At 39.4% G+C, this 20,329-nt stretch overlaps 1 protein-coding gene across 1 annotated transcript; it reads left to right on the top strand.

Moving 5' to 3' along the window:
• The first annotated feature begins 119 nt into the window (after positions 1 to 119).
• Positions 120 to 13,892, top strand: TMEM5 (transmembrane protein 5). Its single transcript, XM_009697796.1, has 5 exons — positions 120 to 283; positions 1,275 to 1,377; positions 9,047 to 9,361; positions 11,483 to 11,653; positions 12,669 to 13,892. Exons 1-5 carry the CDS (start codon positions 211 to 213, stop codon positions 13,084 to 13,086), a joined length of 1,080 nt encoding a protein of 359 aa, XP_009696098.1. The 5' UTR covers positions 120 to 210; the 3' UTR covers positions 13,087 to 13,892.
• Positions 13,893 to 20,329: the final 6,437 nt, after the last annotated feature.

The raw sequence follows: 20,329 nt of genomic DNA, 5'->3' as shown, positions 1-20,329 counted from the left end.
CGGGAGGGTTGTCGGGTGCAGTTCGAAATTCTGAAGTCCTGAAAATTCGTCAGTTTTCCAAATTTGTAAATCTGGGGGGTTTTAATGTAAATTATGCTTTGGCGTTTCTTAGGTCATGTTGCCTTGGGAAATGAGGAGTGGAATCCATGGGAAGGGGACGAGAAAAACGAACTGGTTGCTTCTCAGCAGAGATATGAAGCTAATCTTAAGATGATAAAAAGTGCAAGATCTCACCTAGAACAAACTAGGCTTAGAGTACAGATTTGGGGCAAAGCAGCAATTGGTAAGCAGATGTAATCAATGTCTATTGATCACTTAACCTTTCTGATACAACCCTTTACCTTATTTTAATGACTAAAATTTATGTATATGATTAAATAATATGGATATCTGTACATGAAGAGCATTAAGGAAGTGGTAGCTGTTACTCAAATTTATGTCAATACCAATACAAGAGTAGTTAGACTCCGGTTTCTTTGTATCAGTTCTTTTGGAGGCTGTTTTTCACATCTGTCAAAGAAAATGGCTCAAATAGCAGAGAAACAGAGTTACTTTTTGAATGCAATGTAGCTTACAATACAACACGAGGATGGGCCTCTTATTTGGCTAAACCAGAATATTTTTTTTTGTCACATTTATACTTTGTGAAATAAAGCATCCCACAGAGAGAAATAAGGCATTTTCTGTGCTGCAGTACTGCTGCCACTGATGAACTTGGAAATTCTTCTGTTGTAGAAGACACTGAGTTTTCTCTCTACATAAACTTGGGGCCAAGGTCCTCTCAAGTTCTTTAACTACTGCTAAAGACATATCATTGTTCTTATTTTCACTTTTTTGATAATGTAAAATTTCAAGTTTCGGTTGAACTTTCCTGTAGCATTGTAGAACACATTGGTATATTACAGAGTGATGCATTCCATCACAAAAATTTGGTGTGTTTCACAAAAGCTTAAGAGAAGTATGCTTGTCCTTAAAATGTTGATTAATATTTGCTCGTTTTTAAGTGGTATGTGAGATGCGAACAGAAGTGGTAGTGTGGTATATCTTCATCTACTGATATTTTGACAGCCAAATAATCTTTTTAAATGCCCCAATGTGTGAAAAAATTAATCTTAACTAATCTGAAGTCATACAGAATTTGGGAAGCAGTGTCCATATTATATAAGAAGCTCTGGCATTTCTTTCCAGAGTTCTTACATTATTATGCTTTTTCATTTCCCAGAAATGCTAGGATCTGTGCATTCAAGTTCTCTATCATATCTTCATTTATGTAGGTCTTTACCTTTGGCAACATATTTTTGGAGGGCACCTTGAGCCAGCTGATGCGACTGCACAGTGGAGAGAAGGAAGCCAAAAAGCAGGAAAAACATATTTCAGGTACTAGCTGCATGATATTGACTTCAGTTATCTTAACTTTAACAAATGATGCATTGGAAAGTTAAAGAACATGATAAGATGCACAGGTGCATTATTTTGTCTATCTCAAAGTTGTGGTTATTTTAATGTCAGTTGCAAATACTTTAATTTTGTCAGGTTTTGATAACTATGGAACATGCACACAACTTCCAATTCAAAATTATCACAAAGAATGAACGGTTACATTTGTTCATGGAAACACATACTTGATAAAACCAGCAAATTGTAGCCCAAACATGTCACTATGAAAAAACAGAAAACTAAGGAGCAGTTTCATCTGCTGTTTTATGAAGATATGTGTATTTGAAAGAAACATGGAAGACTTACCAATGCTGAGAGGGAGGGCAGCCAAAAGACCTCAGGAGAGGGGGAAATACAACCCTGAGGACGGTCTTAAGAACTGGAGTTTGAGGCTGATAGTTGACTGAAAGAAGCATGGAGTTGTGAGACAAGATGTCTCCTGCTGTTTGGTTTCTGTTGTATTCACAAAAAGGGTCTTCACTCATTCAGTCATGAATAGGATTGTATCAGAACTGTAATTTGTTTGTTTATAACAAAAACAATCTGTGAGACCCAGCATCTGGTTAACTGCTTGATTTGCAAAGCAAAATTTTATACGTAAAGGAAGATTACACTTGAAGCATTGTTTGCTTTAAAAATGGATTTTGATCTGTGATCATGCATGTTTTAAGACTATCGTCCAACGTTTTGTATTGTTTAGTGAATGATACACAACTTTTCTCTGAGGTCCTATTTAATACCATTTTTAAGGCTTTCTGTAAAGATACAGTGAGAGCTGAAGGATTTTTCATCTGTTTGGCCAGTTTGCCAGTCTTCAGTAGTAGCTCTCCTACAACATTTAATCACTTGCACCAGGACCCATCTGTTACAAAAGTTTTCTTTTAAAGCATAAATTGCACACTTAAGTGAATTTAACTTCTGAAAAATGTGTTGCTTCAGAAAGGTAGTTTTTCCTCACACAGTAACACAGGGTTTTAGTTGAAATTTGCAGGTAATGTTTGAAGTAAATATGTGATTTTGAATTGAAAAGATTTTTTTTTAAGTAATCACATAAGTTTTTTACCACTTTGAATTGTGTATCAATGAATCTGACCAAGTACATGGTACAGGCCATCAAATCTTTTCAGTAATGCCTATGTCACATTCAAAGTGATTACAAATATTTTAAACATAGCAATTATTAAACACTCTGTCTTACATCTAAGGAAATAGATAAAATGACATAGTCTTTAAAAAAATTGCTGTATTCCTTGTCTGCGAATGTAACCTGATCCTACACGATTAGAGAATCAACTATGAATGTTGCTACTGCATCTTGGTAGCCTCCTTGACAGAGCAATAGAGCTTTCCATTCACAAATTTGGAGAAAGGATACAATACTTTCTTTGAATAGGAACCAGTGCCTGTAGTGTTAGCTTAGTGGGAAGAGACTATTTTGTTTCCAGAATTAAAATCTCAGAAGCTATAGAAATCAATGGCACTCTACCAGACAGATTGTCTCCTTGGTATGGACGTGAGGAATTTTTTCAAGCCTTTGCTTTTCATGTTTATAATATGAAAATAATTTGCTGCACTTAATGAGTCTGTCACTTGACTGATTATGGTTATTTTCTCTCTGATGTGCCTGTTTCAGATGAATAATAACCTCACATGGTTCCTTAGGGCATGCATCTGTCAAAGAAAGACCTCTGTACGAGCACTTAAATATCTTCTTGTTATGCTTAGAGGAACCAGGGATAATAAAGTCTTTATTTTAACTTCAACTTGGATGCTAGATCCTATAAAAATACAAAGTTTAAGTTGGGAACCAACATAACAGAGGTTAAAATTTGACAGGCTAGTAGGAACTTGTTGTGCAAAGTATAGAAAATATGCAAATTAACTTATTTTAATGATTAGGATTCTGAAGTGAAATAGCTGAAGTTCTACTTTTTGCTCAAATTGGAAATGTTATTTTGTATTATTTTGGCTGCTCGCTGGTTATAAGATTTTTTCTAGAAAAATCTTATCTTCTTTATTGCCTGGCTGAGGTAAATGATCTCCATTTGATTACTAGATGAGGCTAGATGGAACTAGCTGAGGCAACGTATTTGGAGAAATGTGCTGCTGTGCAGTTTTCTGGTAAGTCTAGTGATTGTTAAAATGTAGAGCTCTCCTGAATGTTTTTTAAAGAATATCAGATCTAAAGACACAAAAATGCCAGAATATCACTTGAACATAGTTACATGAATAAGCCCATTTTGTATATTTATGATGGAAAATACACATATTTGATGCAGATTTTGATGTCTTCACGTTTTCACCAAAGAAGTTGTTGAGCCACTTCATCTGCCATCAGTGCCTCTTCATCTCTCCAGGTCATTAATGCCAGTGAGTTGGCATACAACGATGGTGTGTTCTGTACAAATTTCTGCCACATAGTTTGTGTGCGCTGGACTTTGTCAGGATCTGGGGGTGGCTGCATATTGTTCAGGTCATGGTAATCATCTCTAGTCCGGCTCATTCCCTTGGGTGCTGGATACCTCTCTCCATGGTGGTCTGCTTGCCTGGGTGACGTATAACATCTTCCTTGAAGGGATACCTTTCCTTCACACTTGACAGGAGTTGCCTCCAGAGGCTGAGGATTTGTGTCCCTTTTCCAATCACCTTGTCATGCCCCCTTCCCTGGAAAGGGATCTCAGCTGCTTGGCTTCCCTACCCTCTAATTCCAGGCTACTAGCCCCCATATCGCAGCATCAGAGCAGCCCAGTGATAATGTGCTCACCTGGATGACAGCTGAAATCTTTTTGCATATTCCAAAGCTCACTCAGGGATAGGGATTGAGTGGTTACCTCTTGTTCTGCCTCATCCTCCTGTTCTTGTGATGGCCCTGCTTTATCCTCCTTTACTAAACGAGCTGACTTCTGTGTCCATTTCTTCTTGTGTATAGGGGCGAATGGTGCCAGCACGGGTTGGTTCTCTGGTTCAGCTGTGTCACCCATCACTGGGGTCTGAGTAGCCACAGTGCTTGTCATAGGGGTCTCAGTAGCTGCAGTGCCTGTCGCAGGGGTCGGAGTAGCCGCAGATGGTTGCTTAACCCTAAACAAGACCTGAACCACATTCAGGAACGTGCTAGTTCCTAGCACTAGGAACATACTGGTTTCAACATCCCAAGGATATTAAAAAATTTCAAAATTTTAGAACACTGTTGTAATTAGCCTGGCAGAGAAGAAGATGTGGGAAGATGTCTCCTTCGTAGGTTGGCTCGCTGAGGTAAAACGTGTAATTATTGATAGTTTCCAATAGATGGCTCCCAAAGTACAGAGGTGACTGCAGTGCTGAGTACAAATACCAGACTGGTTTCACCACCAGCAGTTCTATCCTATCCTAAGCCAGTGTTAGAACGTACAACATGGTAACTCTAGCCCAGTTCCCACAGGTGATAAGCTGGCACAACAGGGAGCGTATACTGTGAGTAAGCAATTACATAACACAACTTTAAGAACAAGCACACCAACTTTGAGGGCAAATCAGTCAACATTGTGACCAGCGACTGTTTGAACGCTTATAATGAATACTTATAACAAATTTGTTCTAACGTGCTCCAGTCAGATTTGTTGTTATCTCAACCCGTTGGGCCCCATGCTGGGCACCAAAAAGGACTGTTGTGGTTTAACCCCAGCCAGCAGCTAAGCATCACACAGCTGCTCGCTCACTCCTCCCAGAAGAAAGGTAAAACCCGTGGGTTAAGATAAGAACAGTTTAATAATTGAAATAAAGTAAAATATAATAATAATTGTAATGAAAAGGGAGATAACAGAGAGACAGAAAGAAAACTCAAGAAAAACAAGTGATACACAACATAATTGCTCACCACCCGCTGACCGATGCCCAGCCTGTCGACAAGCAGTCCTCCCAGCCAACTCCCCCAGTTTCTATACTGGGCATGCCAGGGTATGGAATATCCCTCTGGCTAGTTTGGGGTCAGCTGTCCTGGCTGTGCCCCCTTCCAGCTGCTTGTGCACCTCCTCGCTGGCAGAGCATCAGAAACTGAAAAGTCCTTGACTCAGGGTAAGCACTACTTTGCCACAACTAAAACATCAGTGTGGTATCGACATTATTCTCACACTAAATCCAAAACGTAGCACTGTACCAGCTACTAGGAAGAAAACTCTATCCCAGCTGAAACCAGGACATTGTCTAAAGAATGCTGAAAGTATCAACTTCTGCATGAAATGCAGGGACATTTACTTAAAAACACGAGTGGAGAAGGAACTGTGTAGCTGTGGATTTTTAGTGATGTGTTGGCGCATTCATAGAAGACGTAGGAGAGCAGTGTTTAGCACTTTCCTTGGCCTAAAGCAATTCACGTCTTTCTCTTGTGTCATCTAGGAGGATGTTGTAGAGGAGGGAGAGCCCAACTTATCATCTCTTATTGTTAAGTAAGAGCATTCCTAAATTTCTGTTCCACTGAGAGTCACACCTACTCTATTTTATAAACATTCACTGCTGCCTTCCCCCAATCCCTGTTAACCCCAATTGTTCAGCAGTTCTTAAGTCCCATTCTCCTGTCCTCCTTAGGCAAATTGCAACCATCTCGATTCATGCCAGAATGAAAGTATATTGATCAACAGAGTTAACCAGCAAAGATTCCTTTACCTGCCAAAGGATTCCGCCAAGGATAGCTTGTGGCAGTTTGCTTTCCTTAATAGCCTTTGGTGAAGCTTTTTGAAAATCTGAATACACTATGTTGATGGAATCCCCTTTATCTGTGTTCTTATTGAGGCACTTGTAGATCTCCATCAGGTTAGTGAGACAGGATTACTCATTTCCAGCAGTGTTTATCCACATATGTGATCAGTGATCTTACCTTTTGATAAGATCCAGTGATCTTACTATTTATTAGAGTCTTCCAGAGAGGGAATTCATACTGACTGGTCTGCTCCAGAGTCCTCTCAAGTTGTTTTTGCAGATGGGAATGACACTGGCGGACCTCTTCTCATCAGGTGTAGTGTCTCTTCACAATGACAGCTGCACACCTTTGCCAGCAGTTCTGCGATTCCGTGTTTGTGTTCCTTCAGCACTCTCAAGTGAATGTTGTCCAGGTCCAAGTCCTCCATTTGACAGAATACTTGTGGTGTTTTACTTTCTGTTTCTTGCTGAAAAGAATGAGTTAGCTGTGGGAATCTTGTCTGCTATGGCTTTGTCATCCCATTTTAAACACTTTTCAAACTGTTGTCCCTCCAGTTCTCTAGTTGTCTTTTTGGTATATTTTTTATATATTTTGATTTTCATATATTTAAAGAACATTTACCTGTCAGCCAGAACATCCTTTTACAAGGTGCTTTTCAAATTGCTTTTAGCCTTAATTTTCTGTTTGCATTGCATGAGCAATATTTTATGGGCTTTGGTGTCCTCCTTTTTTGGGCAAACTTTTCATAGTTTTCAGTGCTGCCCTTTGACAGCCTCCCTGACTTTTCTATTAAGCCATAGAGATTTTGGGGGTCTGTGTTGTTTCCTTTTTGGACTGAGGCACACAGCATGCCTGGGCTTCCTACACAGTGTTTTTGAACAGTCTACAAGCTCCTTGCAAGCTTCGTGTTACTTGGGCTAATCCTTTCAGAGTTCTTTTCTTGATTTTCTCATTTTTAAGTAAGTCCTTTATTGCATATGGAGTATCTCTGCGGTAGATGTATTTGGTATGTTCTCTCCTGCTGCAGTGTTAAACTTAATCATATTGCTATTACTGAATGGCTGTCTGACTAACACCTTTGGAATTAGGTCTGGAAGACCCAGTCTGGAATAGCATCTTCTCATATGGGTTCTAATACTGATACGGAAAAGCAAGGACTTGATAGGAAGCAAGTCGTTTATCGAGTCCAAAAAATGTAATCTCCCCATACCGTCCTTGATCCAGCCTTTGTGTGAGTAGTGAAAATCTCTTAGTAGTACTGCCTTAATTTTGCAGCTTCTGTAATCTCCCTTACGTTTCCCAATCCCAATTGTGTTCTGACTGGGAGTTAATAGTACAACCTTAGCACTGTGTTTTTATTATTAAAGTATGGGATTTCCGTAGTGTTTCTTTTTTCCCCCACTAAAATTTTATGCTGTCAAACTTTGTATTTTCCTACACACAGGTCATTGCTTCCCCACCTGTACATCCTGTTATTCCTGTAAAGTTGATGGCCTCATAACACTGTGTCCATAGGTAAAACCCTTTTCCCCCAGGTCTCTTTTTACAGGGTCGTCCCTGGATCGACTACATATCCTATTTGCTGTTCTAGCCATTCCGATGCTGGAGGTGTTCTGTCTTCTGAATCTCAGTGATTCTTTTCACATTGTCTTTTAAACTTTGGATTTAAGTCTTGACCTGACTTACATTTAATCTATTTGAAGTCTTGATTTCAAATCATGTCTCATGAACCTTGGCTGCAAAATATGCCACTCCCACCCAGCCAGCAGCATGTCAGCTTTACTCAGGATTAGAATATGCTTCCCTAAGGTCAGTCTGCTTAAGATAACCTCACTGGAGTAGTTTTTACAGCTTTTGCTGTGAATTTTCTTTTCCTCACTAAGCACACTTGCATTGAAACTAGCTGTCAGTCTCAGCACTTCATGAGTTAAAACTCATGCTTATTCTAAATTAAGTTTTTGCTGGTAGCTGAAAAACTGTAGTAATACATCAGACCTAGAAAACCAACACCAAACTAACTCTTGGGAAAAAAAAAAAAATTTGCTAGTTTTTTCCTCTTTCCCAAGCTGTGTAATCCTAATCCGTTGAGTTCAGTCAATAGTCTGTTAACACAGCAGTTAACTGAAGAGCAGGAGCTGGCAAACACTGGCTTGCTTCACTGCAGGTCATAAATGGGTGCTGTCAGATACTTGTAAATGATTAGTGATTTAATGATTTTGCTATATGATTGAAATTCCTCTGTTAAATACACTGTACAAGATCTAGAAATGCAATTTTCTACATAAAAAGTTTGTGCTTACTAACTTACATCAGAGCCGCAAGTTTGACTTGGGTCACACAAGCAACGTAAGTTTACATTTAGACAGGTACTTCTTGTGTTACAGATTCTACTCAGTATCAGATGACACAGTGGTTTTTTGGTCTGACCTTAACCAAAATTACAGAGAAGAGTAGTATGCCAGACCAGCTAACTGTCCTTCATAATGATGCCTGGTTTCGTATACTCTTCACAGATTTTGGGGAGGGCCTCTCTCTTGTTCTAATACAGTATTCATTGGTTATTACTGGAATTAAGAAAAAGTTTGACCTGAAGTGAACATCAGAGTGCGTCCTTTTTTTAAGGTTCATTGATTTACCCATGTTTTGAGGTTTGAATATGGTATTATTTCTAATTTATTGACAAAATACCTTATTTTCATTTAAGTCTAAATCTCCTTTTTCATGAATAAAGATGAAGGCAGCTTTATTCCTGTGTTAAGCTGTAGATACTAACAACAGAAATGGTTACAGTCGCACAGTTACTTTGCAGTACATTGCATTTACTTTATTGAAGAAAAAAAATCTCTGGAGTACAGACTGTATAGTAAGGATGTTTAGAGGGTTAAGGTCGATAATTTGTCTTAAGGATGTTTATTGTTTGTATTTTGGTTTTCACAGCTTCATCACTGGTCCATCTGTAGTTCCTGGCTACTTCTCAGTTGAAGCTGAAAATGTTGTGTTAGTTCTGAATGGAAGAGAAAAAGCAAAGATTGCTTACGCCGCTCAGTGGTTGCATTACGCACAAACATTAATTCAGACTCATAAAATACAACGTGTAGCGGTTGTGCTGCTTGGAAATGAGCAGTGCAAGAATGAATGGATTCAACCATACCTGAAAAGAAATGGTGGATTTGTAAATCTACTCTTTGTTACATATGACTACACATTGGTAAATGAAGAAGATATTTTCCAGTGGCCTTTAGGAGTAGCTACGTAAGTGCTATAGACACAAATTGCACTCGAAACTTAATTGCTATGCATGAGGTATGAAAAATAAGTCTGAACGTTACTGCTGATGCCCAAAACAACTCTAGTAAGTAAATTGTAGAACATGATCTGATTAATGATTTTCTAAATCAAGAGTTGGAATCTTTGGAAATTGCATTTAGCAATAAAAATGATAAAAGAATGCTAGGATATAAGGAGCTTTAAAGAAAAATGAACCTGTGTCTGGTGAGGCTTTCTGTTTGTTTATTTTTTCTTCAGTAGATTTGCTCTTGAGATTTATCATAATTGCTGATGTAATATGTACCAGTGACATGGGGATTTAAAATATATTTATGTATTTAAGTTCCAACTACTGTTTGTTTAGGAAAGGAAAGGGGTGGTACTGGTGGTGCTTTTTGTAGCCCCTGTTTATGGTTCTGAAAAGGAAATTGATGCCTCCCATTTGGAATTCGTATACTCCAGTAGCACAGTAACGTAAACTGACTTAACTTCTTACTCACAAAAACATTTTTGTTATACTTAGTGCTCAAACTATGTGGAGTAAATAAAGGTTTGTGTCAGTTAGATGCATTTTTACTCCTTATTAACAGAGTTAATAGTGTTTTAGCTACTTATGGTAATATAAGATGAAAAGAATACAGGATTATTTTCATATCTTGTGTTGAATTTGAATTCAATATCCTGTGTTGAGCCAGTTGGCAAACTATATGGAGTTTTTATACATAGCTTGAACTTGCTCACAGTGTCATTGAAATACACTAAATTTGGATTCTTGATGGCATTGGAAGTTCCTAAGCAAAAAGAAGTTGAGTTTTGAGATGCAAGGATTAAAGTGACAGATAACAGAAAGCAGCAACAGTTACAACAGTAAACTGGGGTACAGAGCTGGGTGGAGAAATATCAGGTATCAGAATGGGGCTTTGCAGCCCTTGCAGACCAACAGTTGTAAAAATTGTGGTTAAAGGTATGCAAATGTGCCAGATTTTCCAAGTGAGGAGGGAAAATAACGATGTAGAATCCTGCAAAAATATTTGACGTGAAGGAAAAATGGTTTTCTGAAAGTAGGTGAATTAACATTCATCACACAGGAGAAGAACGAGGAAAGGACTGTTCATTCAAAATTTGGGAAGGTAAAGAAATTCAGTATGTCTTTAGAACTATTAACGACAATGAAGAAATCACTGTGAAATAGAGACTACCTTTGAAACCAGTAAAGAATTGGGATCAGGGTATAGCTTTTCTTACAAAAAAAGAAACAACAGGGAAGTAGAACAGTGATCCATCAAAAAGAGTAACATTAGAAGGAATGTCTGTCTTGAGAACGTGAAGGAGCACAAACTTTTTTAACATTCCTCTGTTCCAGAAAAATACTAAGTTCATGTAATGAAAAAGTTAGTGCCAGACCTTCAGCCAAAGCAGTGTTTCACTGGCTGTCATGCTGACCAAAATAAGTGATGTAAGATTTGAGGAATCAGTCAAAAAAATGCCTGATGTAGTGAAAACATGTCTAAAAGGATGGCATACAGTTTACATTGGATCCCAGGACTTTGCATTGGTTTTGTTGAGTCCAAAAAGACAAGTTAAATAGCTTGGACGACAAGCTGTTAAGTAGCCAAAAGATGAGATGAATGAAGTCCACCCAGATCAAAGTGAGATTTTCCTTTGAGAGGGGTTACCAGTGGTACTCTCAATTGATCAGCATGCCCAGAGACTTAAGTTAGGTGAGACTTAAACTCCATAGTTACCATTAACCTGGCGGTTTCAGTCAAAACTAGTGGTTGCGGCAAGAACAGCTGCTTTTGAAAAAGCATGTTTCTCAAGGCTACTTCCTGACATGCACACATAATATCTCTGATGTCAAAAGAAGATGTGAGTGTTCTGGAAAGCCTCTGAAGAGAGTGCTGGGGGTAAAGGGAATAAAGACCAACTTTTAGGACAGGACTTGCACTGCTTTGTTTGTAGGTCTGTCTGTGTTTATAGATGTGGATTGGCAACAAATAGGTGGTTTTAGTCTTAGAATCTGCTGCAGTAAAGATGAAATGGTGCAAAATGTTTTTTCTTTGACATAAAACATACAGTTTTCTAATGTATACATTGTTTTTACAGCTACAGAAATTTTCCAGTTGTAGAACCCAGCTGGTCAATGCTACATGATCCGAGATCATATCTATGTAATTTCTTAGGAACGGTTTATAAGAACTCTTCTAGGGAAACCCTGATGGAAATTCTGAAGCAGGATGGGCTTGACAAACTTTGCTGGATTGCAGCCAGAGAACAGTAAGACTTTTATTTACTTTCTGAAAATATTCAAACTTTTTGGCCTGGTTCATTATTACCAATACTTTTTTGAGTGTTTAAAAATAGTACAAATAAAGGTAACCAGTCATAATTAAAACAGAGAACATTGTTGAGACTCTTTGTATAGGTCTTCATAACATAACAGCCTTTCTGTTGCTATATTTTACATAAAACATGTTTTTAAATACATAGAAATATCTACGTATACTACATAGAAAGACCGTCTTTTTCTTATATGTACGTTTGATTATGGTGGGAGAAGAAATATTTGTCTTGTACCTTGTGTGTATTAATGTCTTAGTAAAAGAAAAATACAGCTGTATTTTGTTGTGTTCCATATAAGAGACTGGATTTAATCTGTACAGCATAGCTCTTTATTTCAAGTAGGTAGAACAGATCTTTTCACTAACAGGAATAGGGTTCTGATTGTATTAGTTAATTTTGCCAAGCAATACCTGTAAAACATTTGATAGCAGGCACAGTAGTGCTTAGGAAGACCTCAGGTACCCTGATGAAGAATCTCAGGAGATGGATTGTATCTGTGACATAAACTCGTCTCACAGACTTTCTGAGGCACTTCAGGCAGATGGATTCAGGTTAACGGATTGCTTTACATCCTGACTTTTGAAGAGCAAACCTCTACTGATATAAAGCATTTGAGACCAAAAAAAAAATTCCTTAAAAAGTCCATTGAGTGTCTCCCTGGATGTTTTATTTCTTACACTTCTAAGTATTAATAATTTCCTAAAAGGACCATATCTAAAAAGTCTTACAGTCTATTTTTAACAGTGATGTTTTCAATAAATTTTTAGAAGACTCCTTAAGAATAGTTAAGACTGACAGTGAAAGCCTATTGATTGTGTGTGTAATATAAAATTCTTACATTGACAACATTTTCAGTTCTATAAATAATTGAAATTAAAGCATATCTCTATTTTTTTCATTGCAATGCCTGTGGGAAAAATGTTAATTTTCAACCCCTTTACTTTCCTAGGTGGCAGCCTCAAGAAACAAATGAAAGTTTCAAAAACTATCAGGATGCCTTGCTGCAGAGTGATTTGACACTGTGCCCAGTGGGAATAAATACAGAATGCTATAGAATTTATGAAGCTTGTTCATATGGATCTCTGCCTGTTATAGAAGATGTAATGACGCCGGGTGATTGCGGAAATTCATCAATGTACCACAGTGCTCCATTACAATTATTAAAAACCATGGGGGCTCCATTTATCTTTATTAAAAACTGGAAAGAGCTTCCTGCTGTTCTAGAGAAAGAAAAAAAAATGAGCTTACAAGAAAAGATTCAAAGGAGAAAAAAGCTTTTAGAATGGTATCGAAACTTCAAAGCATGGATGAGACAGAAATTCATTAATACTTTGGAAAATTCATTTTTGCCCAGTGATAAAGGATAAATTGTCCCTTTTGAAAATCTAGAATAGAATGAAAGCTTCATTTCCATTAACCTTCCAAGGAAGCTTTTATACAGAAGGAATCTCACAGGGCGGATGCATTCCTTTTGAAGTCAACAGAATTGCACTAACTTGGCCGAGACCTATGTTTGGCCCTCCATCCTTTACAATGCTCAGAGAGGTTTTGACTTAGCAGGATGCTAGTCTGTAAGGATGACAACAATTTTATTACTATTTTTACAATTGCCATGTTGGTGTGTGACCTGATAATTTTTTTAGGAGAATATCTTTGAGCATGTGAATTTGTTAAAATCCAACATGAGTAAAGCAATTGTGTTTGAAGAAAAGAGAAGAATGAAAGCTGTATGGTACAGAGTAATTTATTATGTAGATTGAAGAAGAAAAGTATGATGATAGCAAAATTGCCAGGCTTAGCACGATCATTAAGATGTATCCTGGTAAGTGCTTGTTTTGAAAATGTGAACTGTTTACTTGATTGACATTTCATTTCCAAGGAAGTGGCCATAAAGCTAATTAAACACTGTGGAATAAAAATGTGTATTTCAAGGTGGAAATGGAGAACTCTTTCTTAGAAATATTTCATAGCGGTGTATTCCCCCTGAAATGTCAGGTATCAAAATTTCTTTCTTCCTTTTCTTTTAGTCTTGAGACGTAACATTCTGAAGCTCCGCTGCAGGAGCATTCATTACCTGCAGTTACAGCTGCACATTCTGAACAACAGGCCTTAAACATGAATCTGCTTGTAGCTTATCTGATTTCTCAAAATCTGCTGGAACTTGTCAGCTCCAAAAATGGCAGAAGTATAATATTGCATGTTTGTGATACTACGTGTACAACAAAGAGTTTCAACAGTTTTTGTTAAATGTAGCCAAAGGGATCTGTTACTGTTCTGGTACGACCGAAATGAGTGTGTGCTGTTACCCTCGGCATGGTTGGCCAAGCAGTGTTCCTGCATGCACAACGTTGGCATACTGAGGGTGGTGTAACAGCCAGTTTTCTGTCTTTGAATATCAGCATGAACATCTTGCAATGTCTGAAACTTATGCAAGGAGTGATACAACTAAAGAGTTTTCTAGAAGCGTTATGAAGTATGAACTAGGATCACTATGTGCTGGAATCACCAGTTTCTCTCTTGGTTTATTGGTCTCACCAAAACACTTGCAAAACCACAGAAATAAAATCCTGTTACTTCTTGGCAAACCTTGCATCTTAGTAATAACCTCTAAGAGCTGGGCAAACTCAGAAGTAGCTTCCATGCAATAGAGTCCTAAAATATTTCCAGGAGTTCTTCCTACTGGGATGGGAGAAATGAATGATGGTTGAACTCGATTATGCTTATTTTGGCACGTTCATAAAGACTGACGTTGGAAGAGACAGAAGTGTTTCAAATGCAATTCCAACCGTGCCCTAAGAAACTGTTGCTTCCAAGAAAACCACTACCGTAAGGCATGTTGGGACGGCCATTTTCCACTAGGCAAGAAGTTTAATGTTTATGTAGTGCTATGAATCCTACACAAAGGCTTTGATGAATCGGGGGGGAAGCTAACCTGATGAAAACATGCCTGAAAGGTTGACATACAGTTTGCATTGGATCCCAGGTCTTCATGTTAGGTTGGGTTTTTTTCTTTTTGAGTCTACCAAGATAAGTTAAATAGTTTGTCCAATAAGCCCTTTTGACATCACTCCAAAGTGATGCTATAAAAACTGCTGTGCAGCAAAAGTGACGGTGGTTCGAAACTCTTCTTCTCATCCCAGCAGCTTACGCAGTTACAAAGAATTGCTTAGATTTCTTGCTCACCACCAGTACATAAATCATGACTGATAATCCTCTTGATAAAGAAACAGCTTGCAAAAGGTCACGTTAGCAATTGATACTTAAACTCTTTGGGTGGGTCAAATTTCAGGATTTCTTCAGTGTCTCCTGAACAATAAAAACCAGTGAATGGGTATGTATTTTTATCTTGTCAATATAAATTTCTTTTCACATCTTTACTACTAATCTGAGAGTGGAGGACTGCTTTGAGTGCTGAAATCTCTCCATAGGTGACTCTAGTTTTAAAGAACATAAAAGCTGAAAAGGCCCTGGAAGTGAAATCTGAGGGCCAAGAGGAAAGGTAATGAGAAAAAGATTAATGCCTACATACCTTTGTGATGTATTTAATTCAAAGTTTTTATAGAAAATCCATCAGAGAACTGGAACTACAGGGCAGTAAAATGGTGAGGCAGAGAGTTTCGAAACAGGCTATGTAACGTTAGTCCCCTAGGGCCTGGTGCTTCAGCATGGCTAGTATTTAAGTGTCTCCGATTCAAGGTCCCATAAAGAGGCCTCAGTCTTCAGAGCAATCTGCTACGTGTTTTGAAAATCCAGAACCTATTAAGATTGCTCTAGTTCAGTACCCAAAAGCCGCTGGCTGGTTTTGAGAGGCCGGCCACGCAGCCAGGTGTTTGTAACAGCTCTGACCTCCGGCTTGTGTTGAGTGCCCTGGCAGCACACGCTTTGCTCATCACGTTTTCTTCTCCAGACACCCTTGGGACCCGAGTGCAACTCAGTGAATGCTGCTGGAGTAGAATACAAGATGTTTCTGATCCACAGTCCCACAACACAGATGTCTTTTGTCAAGCATGCCATGAAATAACGTGACTCATTCTCTCTCACACCAGCTTAATCACAGAAGGAGAGTTTTAGATGAGTAGCCTCAAATTGCTTCCTAGTTGATATTTTGCACAGTCCCATCTGACAGTGGAAAATTTCTGGTTTTTACATGACAGCGTTCACCATTCCTATGGTCTTAATTTTTTTTTTCATCTTCAGGAATATATCATTTGTAGCTCAGACTGCATTTTTAAAACAAACAGAACTAAAGTATCATACACAGTTTGCGTTAAATATGTGTTTTCAGAAGATACGAGATGCAAAATAAATGCATCAAACAGAACTGAGTCATTCACGAAGATCCAGATGAAGACACAACCCACTGAAAGGCAGGAAGTTGTGCAGGTGGCCACAAATGAATGAATCTCTGAATGACTGAAATTACCCTGATTCTTTCAGATGAAGTTACTCGAACTGCATAAATCTGTTAAATGTCATGTTTTGAGTTTGCTATATCAAAGGAGTTTTGTTCAGGGCCCAAATTGCAAGGTTTCTACAGAAGTGATTGCTTGCTTTTCATGTTTTTCCCTCTGCAATAGAGTTCTTTTCTGAAGAGTAAGAGTAGTCCCTGGCCATGAGCAAGGATCCACCTTCAGTAATATGTACACAGGAGATGCTGAAACGTCTTCCTCTGTGGCTGCTTATTTATTACTTAGTATTTATGTCAACCCTTATCAGCAGCGAGGCTACCACGGTGCCAGACGCTAATGCACAAAATACTCTGGGATGGGAGATGTCCGCGTTGAAGCCTTTGGTCCAGCGTGGGCAGAGCAGGGACACTGCCACCGCCACGGCCCAGCTCCCGTTTCAGAAACAGGAGCATGGAGAAGGTCTGTGTTGTATCTCTTTGCTCCTGCTTTTGACTAGGCGGGGGGGGGGGAAGGTCTCCTTTGTCATGGTGGAAAGCTAGGAATAATAAATCTTGAAATTCTGTAGAAGATATGAAAACAGTCCTATGCTATATAAGGCAGAGTAAAGCGTCTCTGAAGAAACTCGAAGACCCAAAGAAGTAATTTCTGACAGGCTTTAGCACAAAACCTGATTATTTTTCTCTTCTCTTTCACTTCTGTTTTCTCCTTCTCACACTAACCATGTTTTCTGTTGAATGGCATTTCATCAAAATCACACTAGGCTAGAATCAATTCTGTAATGGGGGAAACGTAGCAGCAATGTTTGGACCTTGCTTGATGTTCAGGAGTTTTACAGGAGAAGTGATACTCCCAAGATGAATTGGAAGATGTCCCATATTCAGGACAGGATTGTATCACTATCTAACAACCTTTTATTCATCCAAATATGCAAAACCCTGCATACATTAGGAAAGGAGTTGTTTCACTGAAATTTAGCCTGTTATAATAGTCCTGAGCAAATTTAGTAACTGTCAAGATAAAATAGTTGGTAGATTTTGATGGCCTTATTACTTTGTTTGCTAGTAACACAAATTAGGCAATTGCTACTTCAGGTGTAGCACAAAGATTTCTTTATATCCTTAGACAAAAAGTATCATCTTAGAAACTATATAATTTTTTTTAATAGTATTCTATTTTCTGCTACCATTGGGTACGTGGAAAGTAGGTAGTTTGTTTTCAAGAGAGTTACTCTCAATTTCCACGAACGCAGCCCAGGGGACTTCAGCTCATGGATTCCCTTTTTCAGTATGGATCTCCATGTTCATTCTCACTGAATATGGAAATGGAGAATTAGGGACAGAGTCTGTTTCGCCTACGGGGACATGGAATGTACTGATTAATTGCTGTAGGAATTTAAACCGTGCTTCACACTTCCTGCAAGCGCTAGCCTAGATTTAAGGCAGCCAGTGACGTGTGCTCTGTGGTATGCAGGCTTTAATTGCATATTCCTTATTGCTGGAGGGTTCAGTTTATTTGTTTAATAGAGATTTATCAGTCTCTGTCAATGCAACCCTTTGCTGATGATTGTAGAGTATCATGATTGTTTTACAGTGAAAACTAAGTAGTCTCACTAATGCTAAAACTGAAGACAATATACCCTCTGATGCGTATACGAGCAGGGATCTGTACATTAGGCCATATTGTACCAATTTTCCTTCCTTCCCCTGTCTAATCAGACTCTGATGGTTTCTTCTTGTCTGTCTCTGCTTTTTTTTTTTCCTGTGAACTGATTTTACCCAGCTGACCCTCTTTTCACATTGTTATTTTCAGATTATAGCAAATTGCTTTCTGTCTGATAGGGATACAATTTCCTCGTCCCCGTGGAGAATTTCTACCAGGTACCCAATCTCAGTGTAGATGTAATTAGGTCTTTGCCGAATTTCTGCCTTAGCAAAGCTCTTGGTGTTACACAGCATGCTGCCAAAATATCTCTCTGTAGGGTATTACGTCATCTGAGTGCTTGTTTCTTAAACATTTATAGTCTGTTGTTTAAGATTTTTTACTGTCTGTATTAAAAGTTCATTGAAAAGGATTATGTTTGTAGAAGCAGAAAAGAGGACTAACTTCAACCATCTCTTGGCTTTCCATTTTACAGCAAGGAGTGAGGAATGCTCTTCATTCCCTGGATGAAACTTCATGTGCAACTATAGGTACCTGAACACAGCTTGTGGTGTTTGACGCCAAAGCCTTAGACATTGGCTCAGGACTTTGGAGATCAGAATTCAGTTCCGCACAACAGAAGTTAGCAAGGGCCAAATCCACCAGAGGATGTTCACATCCCATGTAAAACCTAGGGCAGGTCAGTTCTGCTTAGATGAACTGTTCAAAGGACCAGTCCTTTTAACTACTGCTAGGCAGCCGGTGGTGCTTGGCCTGCTGGAGAGCTGTGAAACACCACAAAGTTTTCCTTAAAACTCTTGCTTTTTGTGTTTCTCAATCGCAAATGCACATTTCCCACAGAAATAAATTCCCCCTGCTGCCAGTGGTGGTGGTGAAACAAGATCACTTCGTTTGCTACTGATTTTCAGTAAAGCATTTCCAAACATGAGATACAACTTTGTTAAAAAAATTATCTACGTGGTAAGTATTTTACTATTATTTCCTCCATCATCAAAGAGCAGGACGATGTAAGGTGGAGGCTAGGCTCTCCCTTGCACCTTGGCTGTTGTGTGCTCCCTTGGTTTAAAACCTACTGGTTACTCCAGAGCTCCCACCCTGTTCCCAGTGGACACCCCTCTACTTCTGCACCTCCACATGCCCCCGAGTTCCCTGGTCTGGTCAGGGCTGAACGACTCCAGGCTTATCTCCAGCCAAATGTCGCTCTTCAGACAATGGATTCTCATGTTTGCGTCCCCCAGGGCCCGTTACGCATGCCCACAGCATGCCTGAGGCGCACCTCTTGGGCTGGATTCTTCAAAAAGGAAAGGCGACCGGTTTTGTTCAGAGAGCAGCACCTCCGAAGGAGGGGATGGGGCCTGTTCTTTCATGCCCCTGTTCGGGCGTGAGAGCACTTCCCCAAGACGTGTGAGCTGAGTGAGCGAGGCAGCGCTGGTGGCCATGTGCCATGGTCCCTCTGTAGAGCATGGAAAGCAGAGGAATATTGAGACCACTTTGAAACTTCCTCTGTAATCAAAGGAAGATTAAATTCTTCCTTAGTCAGTCCCCATGGGATGGAAACTGTTGGTGCAAGGCACAACCAAAGCCGGGGTCACTCCTGGCTCCCCTGCCCTGGTCCCTGTTGCACCCTGGCAAAAAGAAGGGAAAAACAAGCACTTGTTTCACCTGACCTCAGGATGTCAAGAACAAGAACTGATCTAGATGCCAAGGAATATAAAGGAAAGAGATAAATTAATTGCAAGAGGAATTAAAGCTGTTCCTTTAAGAACATAAATTCTGCCTACTTAGTGTTTTGCAAACCTGTAGGATGATTCAGAGGATTAGACTGTTAAAACGACAGCTTACAGCCTGCTGAAGAAATACAGAGAGGGCAAAAAGGAAAAATGGATTAGGTCTCCGTGTCAAACGTCACCATTTCTCTCCGAGTCACTGACAGCGTGAAACTAAATTGCCATGGTTACACCTGGATCGGTGCTCTGTGAAGGCAGAAAGAGCCTCCCAAGTCGGTACTTGCCACCGACCATCATATCCCTTGGGTCAACACCACCACCAGCACACAAACAGCCGTCTGTAACACACGGAGAAAAACCAGCATTACCGTGAGGGATTTCGGTATAAGTGATTTAAACAGAAGACTCATAAAGCCAGAATGAAATATCCTTGAAACACTTCAGTATTAAAAATGATGATTTGCTAACTAGCAAAATCCTGCATCCAACATCAGGGGACTCTAGTCTTGCAAAAACTTCCACTTGCAAAGGAGAGGAGAAAGGACTGTACAACAAAGAAGCAACAGTTGTTTAGGTTACACTGACCATGTTTTGGCCAGAAACGGCCCATTTGCGGTGGAGCAGAACCTCAGCCAGCGCTGCAGGCTTTGCTGATTGCCCCCAGAAACAGCTCTGTCTGGGTTTGGGGGGCTCCCAGCACTGGAAGTACTTAAACCAAGATTGGACCTTTTTTTCTAGGTCCCAGGGAGCGAAGAGGACAGGGTAGGTGTGTGGTGGGGCAGATACGGGCCAGAAAGGGTCAGAAGAGGGATTGA

This window comes from Cariama cristata, unplaced genomic scaffold (genome assembly GCF_000690535.1).
Source record: "Cariama cristata isolate BGI_N322 unplaced genomic scaffold, ASM69053v1 scaffold13433, whole genome shotgun sequence".
Lineage (NCBI taxonomy): Eukaryota > Metazoa > Chordata > Aves > Cariamiformes > Cariamidae > Cariama > Cariama cristata.
The sequence above is the reverse complement of the archived record's forward strand: the minus strand, read 5'-3'. Positions and strand labels throughout refer to the sequence as shown.